Below are 18,270 nucleotides of genomic sequence, written 5' to 3'. Positions count from 1 at the left end.
AGTGGGGTAGCCACTTTTCTGGGAGGAGGAAGGGGAAATACCGAAGAGCCCCTGGGACCCTGGGGTCTGGGTAGGACAGACCTGAGATTAGAAGCCAGCTTTGCAGCAGGCTGATGTTGTAACCTTGCAGGGAGGTCCGATCCTCACTTTTCCTACCCGTAAAATGAGAACGGTAGTTTCTACCTCGTATGAAGTTATTTATGAGGAGTAAATGGAATCATATATGTAAAGATCCTATGTATTTTCTTGCCCACAAAAGCACTTGATAAATGCCAACGATAGGTAAAGTCGTATTGGCACCATTTTGAGTAATGGAATCGCTACATCCAGAGGCCAGTGGGAGGCTTGTGCCATACAGGAGCCTAGTGACAAGTGGGAAGCACTGTTGAAACTGTTGAGCGCCTGGCTGGCTCAGTCGGCGGAGTGTGTGACCCTTGATCTTGGGGTTGTAAATTCGAACCCCACATTGGGTGTAGAGATGACTTAAAAATAAAATCTTAAAAAAAAATTCCCAAGCTTTTTTTTTTAATGTTTGTTTATTTTTGAGAGACAGAGTGCAAGTGGGGGAGGGGCAGAGAGAGAGAGGGAGACCCGGAATCCGAAGCAAGCTCCAGGCCCCGAGCTGTCAGCACAGAGCCTGACGCGGTGTGAGATCATGACCTGAGCTGAAGTCGGATGCTCAACCGACTGAGTCCCCCAGGCGCCCCCAAAATCCCCAAACTTTGTTGAGTGAGTTGAATAAATAAAAATAGGGTGTCTGGTTTTATGATTGCCTGAACCATATCAAAGGATATGTATTAATAAGGTCATGACAAGGGTCTGTGGTGCCCTTGTCTGCATCCACATTTTTTATGTCTTGAATGAGAATTATAGATACGTTGATCAAATTTGCCAGTGGCCTGAATTTGGGATGAGTAGCTAATATTCTGAACTTGGAAAGGCCTCAACAACGTAAGTTATGCTGTTTATAACACTACGTAGAATGTTTTCTTTCTAAAAATGTTTTTTGATGACTCAATACAAATTTATTGTAGGAAATTTGGGAAGTATGTTAAAGGAAAAAAAAATCCATAATTGCCATACTCCGATATAACTCTGGTTAACATTTTGGTGTATATCCTTCTAGAAAACAACTCAAAAGAGGGACCAAGCTGTATACGATGTTTTCTAACCAAGCTGGAATTAAAAAATGGTATTATAGCACAACCCTCAGGAATCCTGGCTGTGGAATCAGTGCCTGAGCAAAGCCTGTATCGCTTGGTGACCCTGGGACAAATCGCCTCATATTGCTGCCTCAGTGATCTCATCTTAAAATGGGATGATAGCAGTACCTGTATTGATACATTAGATAATCCACCTAAGTACTTAGCGTCCTGCCTGAGCTATAGTGTATTTATTAATGTCAGAGGTGTAGCATTTAGGCTTTTAGGCCTAGGCGGGCTCCTAAAGGTCATCCACCAGAACGCCCCTCGGTTTACAGGTGCAGGAGCAGAGACTCAGAGGAAGGTGATTTGCTTAATGTTGTAGAGCTGATGTTTCAGTAGATTCAGGTATGTTCTTTGCTCAGATGCCACCTCCTGAAGCATGTCTGTCTCCTGGCCTCCTTTCCCCTTGCCGCGGGCCGTGGGAATCTTATTGTGTGCTTTCACGAGCCTTTGTGTATATATTTTTTCTGAGTACAAACACAGATTTGAGTTTGTGGTTTTCTCTTCCACTAATCTGTGAGTTCTTCAAGGGCTTGGCTAATTGTCCAGCCTTGTGTTCAGAATCAAGCTACTTGATAGCCACTATGTAGTAGGGTGTTTTAAATGAACGTGTTGTGGATGTGGGGCAGAAAAGCTAACAAGTAGGGGAATGGTGTCCGGCTTATGGAGAGGGATAATTCTATTGGGTGTTGTTCATCTTGTAAGTATTTATTATTGAGCACTTACTTTGTGCAGACATGAGTTCATACAGGGGATTCAATGCTCTACTGGGCAGACTTGTCCGTTTCCTTATAGAGTTTGTGGTTTGACGGGAAGACGGACACCGCATAACAAATTACATTTTATGCTTGTTATTGTATCGAGTGCTATAGAGAAGAATAAGGGTGCCAGGAGAGCCAAGAGTAGGAACCCTGGCTTGACTACGTGGAGAGAAGAGGTCAGGAAAGGTTCTTCTGAGGACCCAGTAAGCCTCAATGTGAAGGATGAGTATGTGTTAACCAGCCAAAGTGAGGGTTGGAGACAGGGGTATGGGAATAGCATGTGCAAAGGCCCTGAGGGAGGAAGGAACATGGTGCCTTCTAGGAATTAAGGAAGATCAGGACAGCTGAGACTGGTGAGATGGGCAGAGGCCAGCTTCTAGAGGGCTTTGTAGATCATGTTACAGGTTTTTTAATTTTAGCCTAAGAGCAGTGGAAGCCCTGTGAAATACCGTGCTTGATCCTGAATACTTTTATTTTTTAAATTTTTTTCTTTAACGTTTATTTATTTTTGAGACAGAGAGAGACAGAGCATGAATGGGGGAGGGTCAGAGAGAGAGAGGGAGACACAGAATCTGAAACAGGCTCCAGGCTCTGAGCTGTCAGCACAGAGCCCGACGCGGGGCTTGAACTCACGGACCGCGAGATCATGACCTGAGCCGAAGTCGGATGCTTCACCGACTGAGCCACCCAGGCGCCCCTCTGAATACTTGCTTTTAAAGAAGTTGACCTGAGCATAACAGGTGACTGGGATGATAAAGGATCAAAAGTTCACGTCCTGTTTGGAATATTTATTCCAAAGAAGAAAGTAAAAGATTTACACCATGTGTGAAGGAATGTTATGTCCTAGAGGAAATAAGCTTGTTTTGTGTTGCTGCAGAAAGCAAACCTCAGACGAGTAGAGAGATGATCAAGGAGGCGGCTCTTGTCTGAATGTCAGAAGCTGCTTCCTAACCCCTAGAATTCGGTCTGCCTCGGTGGATGGAGAGCAGTAAGAGGAGGTGTGGAGGCAAAGCCTACTGCAAGGCCATCTGTCTGGGGGACGGTGGTAGAAAGTCTGTTCACGGTGGGAGTGGCCTTCAGGCCTTTTTATGCTCTGAGAGTCCCTAGTTCCATAAATCAGGGAAAGTCTGCACATTTCATTGTGCCTTGCAGATGATTCAGCAGACCCAGAACTTGACTTCATCTGTTTCTTTACTCTGAACATTCATGAACTTGGAACTTTGTAAAAATAAATTTATAAAATGAAGATTATTTTTAACTTAATTAGTAATACTTAACTTTATTAATATTAAATACTTGAAGTTGTATTTATTGAATTATTTGGGTATAGGAGTCCTGTGGTGCCAGGAACAGACAACTACTGTTATTGGTAGGTTAGCCTGAAGCTGACAGTCATGGCTAAAGCAAGCTGATGTGTAAATGGAATTCATCATTTCGAGCTAAGGGGAGAATGACATTCCAAGAGAAATGAAAACACCAGGATAATAAGCACTAGCTACTCACGGGATGTTTTTGTATTCGTGCGTAAATTGGAAGAGAAGGCAGAAAGGAAACAAATTTTTTTCCAGAGAAAATTGGATGCTTCTTCTCTTAGGAGAAGTTTGGACATGGTGCAGGTAGCCAGATTCGTGTTATGGAAATGAGAAGCAACAGGCAAAAAAAAAATATCGAGCGTTGTAGCCTGCGACCGACTATCAGATGGGGAATTGAAAGGCAAAGAGAATTGGAAATAATTGTGGTAGAAGTGATGGATGGAGTAGAATTCTCATTTGGAATGGAAACGGCGAGTAGGAATCGTCTCCAAGCCATCTGAACCTGGGGGAGCAGCGTGAGGGGAGAGAGTGACAGCGATCCAAGCACTCTGGGGTAGAGCGGTAATGAAGGTTTCCGCTTCCTGGGCATGAGCTGGGATGCAGCCTCCCATGTGTAGTCACCAACAGGCTTTGTTGGTGGAGAGAGAGGTTGCGCTCCCCTCCCCTGTTCTTGTTGTGTAGATGGACATCCGGGGAAACGGATTGATCTAGCGGGCACACTTCACAAGGTGGGTTCTCTCTTCCCTTAACGGAGACTCCCATTTGGTAATATTCAGCCCCCAAAAGGTTTCTCCCTTCTTTATCCTTACCCTCATCTTGGTTGAGTTGATAGTTAAGATGGATGGTGAGGTCTAGGGGATGAATGAGCTGAGATTTTTGGGGGGTTTGGTTTCTTTTTTTTTTTCTTTTTGGGGGGGGAAAAAAGCCGAGTCAAAGAATCCGATTGCAGACCCTAAACTGTTGCTCGACATATGGGGCGTAATGATCTCTGCAGGGAGAGAGGCAATTCTGTGGGCAGTCAGGCTTCACTGTGAGGTCTGTCTTCATGGACTAATGCATCTCTTGTCGCTCTCTCCTTTTGGGAACGACGCAGCAAGCAGAGGCTACCAAAAGAAAGTACCAAGCATCCAGTGAGGCTCCCCCAGCGAAGCGGAGGAACGCGGCGGCGTTTCTCCCAGCCAAGAAAGCTGCTGCTAAAGAAGCACAAAGGACTTTTAAGGGGAAGGCACAGCAAACATTTTCTCCGAATGAATCTTTGGTTGGTGTGAGCGGTAAAAACCGAGAGCAGAAACCATGCGTTAGGACTTCTTCGTTATTTAAAAACAACCCCGAAATTCCAGAGCTCCACAGGTATGTTCAGGCACAGATGCACTTCGGGAATAAGAGGAGTGAAGTGTATTGCGCCTTTTGCTCTGTTGATCGGAACTGATGCCCGGGTTTTGTTCGTCATTTGCAGACCTGTAGTAAAGCAGGTGCAAGAACAGGTGTTCACCTCAGACGCTTTTCACAAACTGGACCTCCACCCACATTTAGTAAGTATCTCTCAGTGTCTCGCGTGGTCGGTTTATTCGATGTGGTTATTCGTTCGGAATGTCTAGAAAGAAAAAGAGTGGTTATTTCTGCTCCCAGCTACCTGAGTGAAGTCAGACTGATGGGATGCTCTTCTGGGATAATCCCAGTGAGCTTACGTTACTCTTCACTGTCCCAACCTCCATCCGCACCCACTTTTTAAGGAACCAAACACTCTCCTCACCTAATTCAAATTAGGCCAGACAGTTCACCTAGTGTGCCTAGCACAGGCTCCTAATCATGGGTAGACGGGACGCGGAGGCTGATCTGGATAGGAGAGGGAACTGAGCTGGCATCTTCGTCTCAAGGGTAGCCTGTTACAAAGAATTGAAGAAGACGGGGCTGTTTTAACACACGTTTTCTACAAACAGATGGACCCTTTTTTTTTTTTTTTTTTTTTTTTTTAATTTAACCATGAGTGAAGTTTCCGCTCTTATTTATGAGTAAGGAGAGAAAAATGCGTTAACTTTTAGGGACTCTGGTTTTCCTTTGCTCCTGTGGTCACAGCTCACTTGGTCCTTCAGGGTGCCTTACGTAAGCTGTTTTCGCACCTACGGGTTTGAGCAGGGACATCGAGCAGGGTCGTGCTGTGGGCGTTTGGGGATGGATAACTCTTTGTCATGAGCACTGTCCTGCGTGTGATAGGATGTCCAGCAACACCCGTGCCTCTACTCACTTGATTCCACTTGTAGCAACCAAAAATCTCTCTAGATGTTGCCAGCTGTGTGGGCGCAGGGGTGGAGCAGAACCACCCCCAGGCGAGACTCACTGGGTTGGAAGAACTTGACTTGAACATAATCATCAGTTTTTTCCCAGTATCTTCTTTTTTCATTAAATAGGTTTTTACCAAAAAGTCAGAAGTTAAAAATATTTATTTTTTGTTTTCTCTTTTAGATTTCCACGATAAATACGGTCTTAAACATGACTAGCATGACCAGGTAAGGAAGGGTTCGAGGCCAGTCTTGATTTTCTTAAAACTTGGATGGCTATAACCAGATGAGATCTGAATTATCTGTGGCATACAGAGCACGTTTTTGTCTTGGTGTTAGAGAACACTGCCAGATTGCTGCCCATCGAGGGCCTGACGCATCACTTAGCCACTCCGTTCCCTCACTTGTTAAACGGAGAGGCTGAGTCCCCATCTACTTCTGTTCTCAGCTCTAAACTGGTCCAGATGCCGGTCTCCATGTGATCCTGCTGCCGTCCATGCTTCCCTGAGAATAACATGTCCATGATGCAGAATTTCTCATGTCATTGTTTACTAGTAAGAATTAGAGGCAACCAAAAAGACAGGAGTAGGTATTTGATTGGATAGAGCGGGATATTGAAAAAAATTTTTTGAGTGTTTAGTAGTGACGGTTCTGGGAAACGGAACAGTAAGAGGCGTAGAGCAGAGGTGAACTTCCTTTTTGTGAGCACCTATGCGTGTTTACATTTTATCAGTCATCACATTTTACTTATAGGTGCAAATTGATGAGTTTTGAAGAGTGAAATAAGGAGCCCCCTCCCCAATTTTTTTATTCAGTTTCATCAACCAAATTTAAATGAATTCTGTGCCCTTTTTGTTGTTTGTTTTTAAATGCACATGTGGACACATCCTAGTGCACCTTGGTTTTCTGGAGAGTGAGAAGAGCTCCAGGCTATCAGGATGGCTCACAAGATTTCTCGTACCCTTTGGCGTGGGACTCTTTCCACAACGTCTGCCACGGGAGGCAGGTGCATGTGTGCTATGCTCTCGTGGTAGCTCCAGCTTGTCACCATGCCTGTCCCTTTGTTTTTGTTTTTGTTTTTTTTAAATCAGGCTGCCAGAATGGCCAGGCTCTGGCTTGCCTCAGCATTTTCAACTGAGTTCCAGAAATTTAATTGAGGTTTTACTCCTCCAGCCGTCAGAAGCTCCTCAGCAACTTCGCTCGAATGTCTCGATACTCCAGGGTGGCAGTTGGCAGACAAGCGACGCGTGGGGGCGGTTGCGATCTGTGTGTCCTGCTTCTCTGCCTGTAAACACGACAGGGTGAAACATTACATACGAGCATGTGTTCTCTCTTTTGGGTGGCCCAAGCGTTCAGAAGCAAAGTATTCCCGTGTTGCTGGAGGGCAGAGATGCTCTGGTGAGGTCTCAGACGGGCTCAGGTCAGTCATCATTTAACTTCTGTCCTTCTTCCCCCGATACCAAGGCCACAGTCACCTTGTAGGTCACGTAGCGAGATGGCTATCTGTGGTGGCGGCTGCTTTGCTTTTTGGGGGGAGGAGGGGAGGCCATGCTTCTCTTGATTAGGGCCCTGAATTTGTTCTTGGGGCGAAAGGAAGGGGGTGGCTGATGGTGCCGTGATCAGGAGTGATCCGGACGCGTGGCCAGGTTCTGCTCTCGCTCTGCAGAGCCTCTGTCAGGGCTCTGCCCAGTCCACCGTCTGTGGCTCGAGCTGCCCGTTCTCCCTCCAGTGGGGGATAAATAGTTTCTTAGAATAAAGCATGGTTCAACATGAGCACGCACTGATTGGATGCTAGTTGTTTTGCTGCAACGTGGAGCACAGATTTTGCTTCTTCCACATTGTCTGTAGACGTGTTCTTGTGACCCTCTTGTGCCCTGCATGGGGCTAATCAGCTGTTCTCCACTCCCCCCAGCTCGGCCACCCACCTGGTGGCTTTTGCCATTCCTTGGTTTCTTCCTGGTCTTTAGAGGCTAGCTCTGGGGTTCAGACTGGCTTCTAAACACCTCGGTGCTGCCCACATCATTCACTTGACCAGGAGGCTCATTTGAGTGATTAAGGATGACTTGAGGAGGAGTTTTCTGGCTTTGAAGGATAGTCATCTAGTTGAGCTTTTGTGTAACTTGGGAAATGTGTCATTGCCTCCCTTCTTGGCTGGAGAAAGGAGCTGAAGCTACAGGGTGTTTGTGGAAGTAGCACGTTCACAGAGCAAAATTGGGAGTCATGGCAGGGGGGCAGATGCTGTCTCTACCGCTCTTGGATGTAGGACTTAACACTTTTCCTGTCCCTGGCTTTTAGTGCTGCCCAAAGATAGCAGAGACCATTTTCTTTACTGTCTTCGCCCTCCCTCCATCTTCTAGGGCCTGTGATTTTAACTGCTTCTGTACTTTTTTAAAAGGTAAAACGCTTGCCTACTGTATCCCTGTGGTCCAGTCTCTTCAAGCAATGAAATCAAAAATACAGGTGAGTATAGTGTGTTTGTTTTACTGCTCGTGGTACGTAAGCAACCATGGAACCGAACCAAAGCAGGACCACTGGGACCAAAAGACTCTGTTTTCGTTTAGCGTTGTTTTCTTGCCTCTTTTTTAATTCATTCACTGACGTTTATGTCCTACAAACAGGTTGCATCTGAAGACTGTGCCCAGAGTAGAATAGAATAACTGTATTTTGTAATCATCACAGCACATCCAACAGGGAGCGTTTGTAAAATCAATGCTCCTTGTGTGTCATACACTGTGCCGGATGCTTTGCCAAAGTGTCATCTTCTCAAATCCTAGCCGCCGCCGCCCCCGCCCCCCCCCCCCCCCCCACCTCCCCAGGCCCAACGAGTTACAGGTATTTCTGTTCATCTAATTTTACAGAAAGAAATGGAGGCTCGGGAACAATGGTGGAGTCTTGTCTTTAGTTGGGAGGCACATTTAGTTAGCGTTTGGGCCAAAGGGGCCAGAATTGGGTTCCCCAGGAGGCCAGTTAACTGCCAGGCTCCGGAGGCACAGGCATCATCTCAAAACCCCGCCCAGAGTCCCACAGATATGTCCCTGGTTATCCTCACTAGGAAGGACAGGGCGAGACCTGAAATAGGAGGTGAGGTGGGTGCACAAGCAGCTGAGAAGAGCTGGTTGGTTACTTTTCTTCTCGGCGTGAACACACAGAGTTAGGCGTGGACCAAGCCTACCTGGTACCGAGGGACTACACAAGTAGTGATAGCACTGGATTGCAGCCCAGAGGCTAAAACCTATACCCACCGGGACAAACGGATACAAATCAGTTACTGAATAAATAGAGAAACGGGAGAAGGAAAGGCCTTCCTTCCCGTAGACTTCCTCCGGACATCCACAGAAGTGACGGAAGTAGAATGTCGCCATCTGGCAGGTGCCTGGGTTGTACCGCCCCCACAGGGATCGGCACGCGCTGGAAGGAGTGGACGAAAGCGGCACGAAAACTGGGAGATTTACTGGGTCTCCAAGCATCTCCCTGCAAGACCCCTCTTAGTCCCAAAGGGGAAGACAGTAATTCTGCGATGGGGAAGTGGCCGTCACCGCCTTCACCCCGGCGGTCAGTGTGGGCATCACCAGTGCGCAGATGTGCTGAGCTCACGCACCTCCCTCCAGATAGGTGCCCAGAGGGCACGGCGTCCCTTCTGTGGCTTTCTGGCCCAAATTTAATCGTGAGCAAGCATCAGACGAACCCAAATCAAGAGACATTCTGCAACGTGACTGGCCATTACTCTTCAAAAGTATTACGGTCACAGGAAAAACAAAACAAAACAAAACAAAACAAATACAAAGAAATGCTGAAGAACTGCCCCTGGTCAAAAGAGGTGAAGGAGACGTAGTGGCCAAATGCAACCACGTGGTTCTGAATCGGATCCTAGTCTGGGGAAAGGACGTTAGTAAGTCAGTCAGTGAGACCGGAGTACAGTTTGTAGATAGATTCACTCATAGTAGCTTATCAGCGTTGATTTCCTGGGTTTGATCCTTGTACTGGGATTTTGAGAATCAATACTGCCTAAGGAAGCTGGGAGCAGGATATAAGAGAGTTCTTTGGATAATCTGCGTAATTTTTTTGTAAGCTTAAATTCATTTCAAAGTCAATATTTAAATTTTACTTAAAACTTATTTACATAATTTTAAATCAATAAAACCGAAGTCCGGGGTGCCTGGGTGGCTCAGTCAGTTGAGCATCCGACTTCAGCTCAGGTCATGATCTCGCAGTCTGAGTTCGAGCCCCAGGTCGGGCTCTGTGCTGACAGCTCAGAGCCTGGAGCCTGCCCCGGATTCTGTGTCTCCCTTTCTCTGTTCCTTTTCCACTCGTGCTTGCTCGCTCACTCACTCGCTCTCTCTCTTGAAAAAAAAAGTAAAGATTAAAAAGAAATTAAAAAAAAAAAAACCTGAAATCCTACACAACATCCAAGTGATGGAACCTTACATAGCCATTAAAACTGGTATTTTTTTCAGTTACTCTTTGTGAACTTGACAGGTGTTTTTACATGTTAATCAAAAAAGGGCAGAGGAGGGGCGCGTGGGTGGCTCAGTCGGTTGAGCGTCTGACTTCGGCTCAGGTCATGATCTCGCGGTCCGTGAGTTCGAGCCCCGCATCGGGCTCTGCTGACAGCTCGGAGCCTGGAGCCTGTTTCGGATTCTGTGTCTCCCTCTCTCTCTGCCCCTCCCCTATTCACGCTCTGTCTCTCTCTGTCTCAAAAATAAATAAACGTTAAAAAAATTTTTTTTTTTTTTAAAAAGGGCAGAGGATAAAACAGTATGTACTGGATGATCTGGCTGCATAAATAGTACTGTGTGTGTGCGCGCGTGTGAAGAGACAAGAAAGATACTTGAACTGCTGATACCGATTTCCTCTGATGTGGATGAGTGAGGAATGTATTTCCTACAGGTGACCGATGTTTTCTTCCCATTGGGCACCTCACAGTAAGATAATTCATACAAAGGACTTGGCGTTGTACGCTACCCAGCTGGAGAGGAAAGGCCAAGTATTGCAACGATGTGGTAAAGTCTCATCCGTTTATACGTGTTAGGACAGTTCCCTGAGAGCAGCGGGTTGTTATTTACACGCTTATCGTTGAAGAGCTTGGGACTATTTGAGCCGGAACGGGTCCTGTGGTTCCAGCCCCACCGTCTGGTCTCATAGGCCCGTGGACCGAGGACGAGAGAGGTGGGATCACGTACCCGAGGCAGGTGGCATCCTGGGTCTGAGTGTGTCCTCGGGCAAATCTTTCCATCCCTCTGTGCCTCAGTGACGTCACCGGTGGGGTGGAGCCGAAGGCAGCGCGTGTCCGCCAGGGTTGCCGAGAGCTTCTGAGTTCTGAGCGGACGCAGGCGGACGCTTCGGAAGCATCACCACGTGGGCGCGGGGCCGGTTTGCAAGGCAGTGATTTTCTCTGCTGCTCTACAGAGACGTTCACAAGCCACGTGGTGGTTTTTCTTTACTGCGTGTATTTTAATGTCAGTAACGGCTCATTCTATTCAAGACTGAAGTTTTCTGTAGAAAGAGTTCTCTAAGCTCAAATTTAATTCACTCGTTTCAAGTAATATTCAATAGGGACCCTTGGAGTTCATTGTGAAATGATTTGACCTGTAAAAAACCGATCTGGAGGGAGCAGGAAGCTCAAGGCACCCAGCAGAGTCTTAAATTACTTTGGCGATGGAATGAGAACGGATTGGCTTTCTGTGTTTTCGCTCTTTCAGTTATTTGGGCTCCGATTTTTTTTTTTTTTTTTTTTTTTTAAACAACACAACCATCCTTCTTTGCTCACTTCTGCCCTGCGAGGAATTGATTTTTCTTTCTTCTTCTGTGTGTAGTAACACCTTTTGAAATGTCAGAATCTCGTAACGTCACACTGTGGCACGCTGATACCGTTGTACTAACATGTTTACCGTTCTTGCCTGGGCCTCAGCACAGCCTCGCAGACTTGACGTCGAGGATAGGCGGCTCTAGTTTGAATTCCAAATCCTTTCCTCCTCGTGGGTAAATGTTTCCAATGCAAAACATGAAATCCATACTTGTAATTGAACCTGTTCTAAATCCACACTTAGCTTCTGCCCTGACACGGTTTTGATTAAGTCCTGAGTGTCTGTGAGCACTTTGGAGGTGCAAGTCACCATTGACTGTGGGGCCTTTCTCAGGGTGCTTTTTGGGTTTTTTTACACGTATGTTTTTAGATACAGTGTACGCGTTACAAGATTAAAAGAGTACCAAAAAATACACGGTGAGAAGTCAGTCCTCACAGTCCCTGTCGCCCGCATGGCAGGGCTCTCTGGGGACGCGATGCCCTTGTGCTCGTCTGGTGGCCCTCCCAGGGCTGGTCTCTGCAGAGAGAGCGAGTGCGGGGGCGCACAGGCCCCTTCCCCCTCAGCCGGAGCTTCTGTGTTTCTTTCTGTTGTGTTTGGGGCGATAACACAGGAGGTTGCTTGCTGTACATGATGTTTGTGCCTTGCTAGTTGGTGCTCACTTAACACGCTTTGGGATGGCTTCTTAGCAGTACCGTGCCCACGTGCCTTGTTTTTTCATGGCCGTCTGGTGTCCCACTGCATGGGGGTACCCCGAGTTAGGGCGTCAGCCCCTCACTGGTAGGACTTCCCTTCCATCCAGTATTTCACTACAAACGAGACTGTTACAAATACAGTCTGTAAAATAGTTTACTTTTTCACGTACACTTACGGGCGTATCTTTTAAAGAAACCCCTGACAGTGGGAGCGGCATTTTTATTCGGTGGGTAACGCCACAATTGAACTTTATTATTTTTTTTTAATTATTTTTTTTTTTTGAGAGAGAGGGGGGGGGGGGTGCAAGTGAGTGAGGGGCAGAGAGAGAAGTGGGGCTCAAGCTCATGAACCTCACCCTGTGTGGGGCTCGAACTCACGAACCGTGAGATCATGACCTGAGCTGAAGCCAGATGCTTAACCCACTGAGGCACCCAGGCGCCCCGCCCCCCACACTGAACTTCGAATGGGTTAAGCCACTTTGCGCTCTCCCCACGGCAGTACAGGAGTCCCTGCTCACCCGTGCCCTAGTGACACCATCGGCTGCTTAAGTTTTGCTCATTTGACAGCGGAGTTGAGCATCTCTTTGCATGTGTAAAAGCCATGTCTTGAATTCTCACGTCCATGAATTAGCTACTTGTGTCCTGTCTCCATTTTTCTATATAAGTCGTCGTGGTCTTTTTTGTTTTCATTTTTTCATTGAATTATAGGCCTTTTGTGAACTAAGGAAACTGGCCCTTTCTCTCCCCTCGTTTTGTCGTTTATTATTTGATTTTATTTGGTCACTGTTTGCCCATTCTAAAGTTAAAAGTTTTTATGTTATAAAATGTATTGATGTCGTATAGTTTCTGAGATTTATGTCATCTGGAAAATGGCCAACTTAATTCCAACTTTACTTCTCTAACTTTGTTTGCTTGTGAAGTCTCTGAACAATTTATCTTTTCTCTACTGATGCAAAATGCACCTTATTTCATACAATTCTGCATGTATTTGATTCTGTTCTAGACTTGGTTTGCTGCTGTGATCTCTGTATGCTGCTGTCCGTTATTTATATTATGGTAGTTCTAAATCGTTTTAACATCTGTTGTTTTTCAGACATGTTTTGGTTATTCTTGCACATTGATTTTTCATAGGAACTTTGAAATCAGCTTGTCCATATGTGTTATTTTATACGCGCGTGTGTATATGCGCAGACTTGTGGCAGCTTTCTTAGGGTCGCGTTACGTTAATGGGTTGACTTACAGTTGGCTCATTTGTGATAAGGAGCCATCTTATCCAAGACTAGGATATGGTTTCCCATTTATTCACATTTTACTTTATGCTCCTCAGAAGGGTTTTACAGTTTCTGTCACAAGCATTTTGTACATTTTTTGTCAGCCTTCCTGTTGTTCCCGCTGCTGCTCTTGGGTGATTCCCCCCTCCCTTGTATTTTCTAACTTTTTTATGTCAGAAGGCTGTAATTTGTGTGTATTAAGTTTGCATTCAGCTACTTGACTGAGTTGTCTTTTCTTGTAGTAGATTTTTGTTTTGTTTTGTTTTTTAGGATAAACTGTCATCTAATAATGACTGTTTTGTCTCCTACTTTCCAGTTTTATACGTATTTTCTTTCTCTTGTCTGACCGCATGGGGCAGAACCTTTAAAAAAAATTTTTTTTAATGTTTATTTATTTCTGAGAGAAACAGAGACAGAATGCGAGTGGGTTAGGGGCAGAGAGAGAGGGAGACACAGAATCCGAAGCGGGCTCCAGGCTCCGAGCAGTCAGCACAGAGCCCGACATGGGGCTCGAACTCACAAACCGTGAGATCGTGACCTGAGCCGAAGTTGGACGCCCAACCGACTGAGCCACCCAGGCGCCCTGAGGCAGAACCTTTAGAACAAGGTTGCATGAGAAGAGTAGTGGGCATCGTAGTCAGTCCCCTTCTCTCATGAGACGCTTCTGATGTTTGCGAGTGGCCGCCCTCGGGTTCTGTCCACCGGAGTCCCGTGACCTTCGTTCATTGACTCATGGCGTTTCTTTCCTTCTGTGTCCACAGCGCAGTGATGGCCCCTATGCCCTGGTGCTGGTGCCGACGAGAGAGGTAAGCAGCCTCACTGTCGGGACGCCTTTTAAGCAAGTGCTTTCCTTCTGAGAGTAAGACCCGTTCAAATTTAAAAGTAGGTTTTACCATTTTTCTCCCTGCTGCACCCTTACCTTGGCCTGGGACCATCCCTCTGGTTCCTGTTAAGAAGAAAAATTCAAAGACTCTGTGAAAATCATAAGCTGAGTATGGAAAAGCATTTCCCTGGTGTCTAAAAACTAATGACACGATAAGCCTCTGTCCTTTTAAAAGGAATTAAGATAATGACATTTTCAGACTTTTTTGTTTCTTTTATAGCTTAATTAAAAATTAGAGCAGTCAGCCCTAAAGTGAACTTTTTTTAAAAGAGGCCATGGTACCAAGAATTTTACGTGTTCTTGCAAGTTAAGCTTCTCGACGTGTTTCTTCTGTCTTGGTGGGAATCTCTTCTGTCTGATCTGGTTTATTTGCCTACGGAGGCAAGTGCAGAGTAGGGCACCGGTTTTCTCTATCAAATGCTAATCACTTCCTTGCGGAGAGTTGATCGCGGAGATGGAGGTTTCCCGTCAGCCTGTTAACACAGCCTTACACAGCCTGCAGTGCCCTTTCTCAGCTCAGGCCTGGGAAGGAGCAGGCGTGGAGCTATTTAAATTTTCACAGCGGCAAACTTGCTACTTCCCTGGGACGCGTCGTGAATACTAAGCATGTGGGAACTCTGTACGTGCGCTTGGATAAAGGGATTGTGTTGAGGCTTTCTTACGGTGGTTAACGGTTATAACCTACGTTAATTTTCACTTCCTCTGGTCTCCACTGGGCTTGTTAGATTCTGTTCCTTTAATAAACTCGGGGGTGACCGTCTCTCGGTGCTCCGTGGGGCGTACTTGCAGGATACCTGACGCCACCTTGAAAGCAAGGTGCCCAGAGGCTCGCCTGTCGATTGCTCCTTCAGGTGACTCCTTCCTGCACGTTCTGTTTTCCTCTCTTCCTAAAGAGAGGCACGTCCAGGGCGATGCTGCACGCTTCCCCATCCACGTGCACCGTAGGCTTGTGGTTCTCTGTGTGGCACTCTGGGAATTTGCGCCAGCAGAGGGAGCACACAACACTGTTTCTGTGTGTGTCCAAGGAATGGACGCGGCCTCTCTGCCCAAGTCTCCAAACTGGCAGCTTTCAGACGTAGTCTGAGAGCGAGGTATATTCTCTGAGAAGATTCTGTGGATCAGATTTTTTTTTTTTTTTCCTGAAAACTTAAGGCCCAGGTTGGGATCTGATCACTTCATGTTGTCTAAATTTTTTTCAGAGATTGGGGAGGTGGGGGGCGGAGGTGGGGGGGGGCGGGTGGGAACAACCCTGCTCAGTATCTGTAACTGCTCACTCCTCACAGCTGGCTCTGCAAAGCTTCAACACTGTCCAGAAACTGCTTAAGGTAAGGCGGGCCGCGAGTCCAGTTTTCTACCTTTTTTTCCTGACTTTTTGAGAAAAGAGAAGTCTGCCAGTCTTTTTTTTTTTTTTTTTTCCAACGTTTATTTATTTTTGGGACAGAGAGAGACAGAGCATGAACGGGGGAGGGGCAGAGAGAGAGGGAGACACAGAATCGGAAACAGGCTCCAGGCTCTGAGCCATCAGCCCAGAGCCCGACGCGGGGCTCGAACTCACGGACCGCGAGATCGTGACCTGGCTGAAGTCGGATGCTTAACTGACTGCGCCACCCAGGCGCCCCAGAGAAGTCTGCCAGTCTTACCTTTGTTTTCAAAAAGCAAGGAATTATTTTAATTTCGCTTTGTTGCTTGGGCGTCTCAGCTCTCCCCAGGTATAGTTTGTAGGTTTTGACTGATCCGAAGTGGACCAACTGCCGATTTCTAGCTTAGATTACTGGGGTTTCCTGGTGCTTAGAGTCCTGTAATGTGTTCACCATAGTCCCTAACAAGGCGCGCGTGGAGACTCACAGGTATAACCGAAGTGAGCACGTGGAAAGCTACCAGAAAGCTGCACGTCGGGTTTAAGAAAGGAGAGCCAGCGCCTGCCAAGCCGAGAATTGATCTGTCCTTCCTTCTGTCAGGGGTGGGGAGTAAGGAAGGGCTGTGCTTAGGTCAAATGTGTTCTCCACTCGGCCTCGACGGGGCAAGGCAGAGAAGCTGTTTGAATCCCTGAGAAAGCCTCTGTTCCTCTCACAACACCGGGAGCCAGTTCCGGAGCTGTGACTTAAGTGCCTGATGCCTGTCACTGGGGCGGGCAATGCCCGGGAATGGCATCTGCACAGTGACAGCGTCTGCAGTGAAGCCTAGGTCTTCCCTCCCAGCGTCTTTAGGGGAGAAGACCTTGGATTCGGTCTCTGTGTCTGCAGGGAAGAGGGCTCTGCTCTGATTCTCATCTGGTGTCTTCCTGTAGCCGTTCACCTGGATCGTGCCTGGGGTGCTCATGGGCGGAGAGAGGAAGAAATCCGAAAAGGCCAGGTATGCGGAGCCTGGTTTATGGTCCGTTCCTGTCTGAGTCTGTCTGTTCTGCCTTCCTATTCAATGAGACCTGGTCCTTCTAAACCTGGAGAGAGTCTTGTTTCCTCCTGTGCTTCCTAGTCCCAGAGCGGAGGGACAGATTGAGGCAGCGGGGACCTGTCGCCTGTAGGCGGTGCTGTCTTATGAAATACCGACGAGCCCACAGAGGTTCCCTTCCTCCGTGGTCGGTAACCATACCCCCCACCCGCTTAGCATCCTCTCTCCCCGCCCAGCATCCCTTGGTCCCCCTTGTTTGGTATCCAGCCGCCTCGGTGACTCTCTTTTGTGCACATTGGGAGTCTGGGGACTTGTCATTTGGCTCTACAAAGGCGAGATACTAAACTCACATGTAATGCTTTACGCTTTGCTTTGTATATCCAAAACACTGATTCCTAATTCTGTATAGGAACTGGTGATGGGTAATTTCAGGAGAAAACGTTGCCACAGATAAATCCCACGTTGTCTGGATTCTTTTTGAAACATTTTTATTGTAGCTTAACGCTTAGTAGTCACACCCAGCTCTGTGTGTAGTTTGTAACTGAGGAGTAAATACTAAACTTGAAACCTAAAGGTATTGGTTAGATTTGGTTCAGCTGTAAATAACGACAACAACAAACAGCAGTGGCACAAACAATATGGCGGTTGTATTTTCCTTTCACATCTAAGAAGCCTGACGGTAACGCATCCAGGGCCTGCATGAAGCTCTGGTGTCAGGAACCAGGTTCCTTCTGCCTTTTTGTGCCATTAAGTGAGGCTTCCATTTTTAAGTGTACTCCATAGTCTTAGCGAGTTGCTAGAGCTCCAGCCATTACATCTCGTTCCCTGCCAGCGGGAACAAAGATAATCCTCCCCACTCCCTCCAGAGATATTTGTGGTTTTTGCATATTCCCTTTATCCTTTTATCCCATCGCTTGAACATAGGCATACGACCAAACTTAACTTCAAGAGAGGCTGGAAAATACACTCAGCTAAAAATTAGAAGCTTGTATTGCTATGGAAATATGGAGTAAAGGGTGTTTGGGAGTAAGAACTGAGATTTATTCTCCCTAGTCTGTGGGACAAAGTTAGGTGCCCGTTGTATGGAGGCTACAAACAAAGGTTCAGTATAAGAAACCGTTCTAGCCATTAGACCACATTGGCCTGCGGTAACTCATTTAGACTGGAGTTTCCATGGCGCAGAAACCTTCAAGAACGAACAGGCTAGGTGACCATCTTTCTGGAATGTCCTAGAAAGGATCCACGAACCAGGTAAAGGGCACCGGATTATACAGTAAAGATTCTTTTCAGAGTTATTGCATTTATGATTTTAATACGACGTCGGATCTTAATAATCACCTTCTAGACAAGAGAAACTTTGAGGGAAATGGAAACTCAAATGTATCTTCGTATCCATTTGTCATCCTGTTTGCCGTGACTTCAAGCCGTGCACGTTGGTGCTACAAATGAATCTGCCTCCTGTGCCTTCTTCCTGTGTTTTCTGTTGATACAGCCCCGTTTGATTTACTTTTATGATATGTAATTTTAAACAGACTCCGCAAAGGAATAAATATCCTTATCTCGACTCCTGGGCGGCTGGTGGATCATATCAAATCCACAAAGAACATTCATTTTAGTCGGATACGGTGGCTGATTTTGGATGAAGCAGACAGGTGAGCCTCGCCCAGAAGCATG

The 18,270-nt window shown here is 46.7% G+C and overlaps 1 protein-coding gene across 4 annotated transcripts in view; it reads left to right on the top strand.

Annotated features, from left to right (window-relative positions):
• The window catches only part of DDX31 (DEAD-box helicase 31), a 73,086-nt gene that overhangs the window by 1,127 nt on the left and 53,689 nt on the right, over positions 1-18,270 (top strand). For all 4 annotated transcript variants that reach the window (XR_007146496.1, XM_047831185.1, XM_047831186.1 and 1 more), the window contains exons 2-10: positions 4,373-4,629; positions 4,736-4,811; positions 5,743-5,786; positions 6,908-6,978; positions 7,954-8,018; positions 14,087-14,131; positions 15,492-15,533; positions 16,496-16,560; positions 18,129-18,248. Coding sequence is in view for 3 of the 4 variants with exons in the window: in XM_047831185.1 (XP_047687141.1) it covers positions 4,373-4,629; positions 4,736-4,811; positions 5,743-5,786; positions 6,908-6,978; positions 7,954-8,018; positions 14,087-14,131; positions 15,492-15,533; positions 16,496-16,560; positions 18,129-18,248 (785 nt within the window). In the remaining variant the exon portion in view is untranslated. The remainder of the gene's footprint in view (positions 1-4,372; positions 4,630-4,735; positions 4,812-5,742; positions 5,787-6,907; positions 6,979-7,953; positions 8,019-14,086; positions 14,132-15,491; positions 15,534-16,495; positions 16,561-18,128; positions 18,249-18,270) is intronic.

The sequence above is a fragment of the Prionailurus viverrinus genome, chromosome D4 (genome assembly GCF_022837055.1).
Source record: "Prionailurus viverrinus isolate Anna chromosome D4, UM_Priviv_1.0, whole genome shotgun sequence".
NCBI classification, from domain to species: domain Eukaryota; kingdom Metazoa; phylum Chordata; class Mammalia; order Carnivora; family Felidae; genus Prionailurus; species Prionailurus viverrinus.
The sequence above is the reverse complement of the archived record's forward strand: the minus strand, read 5'-3'. Positions and strand labels throughout refer to the sequence as shown.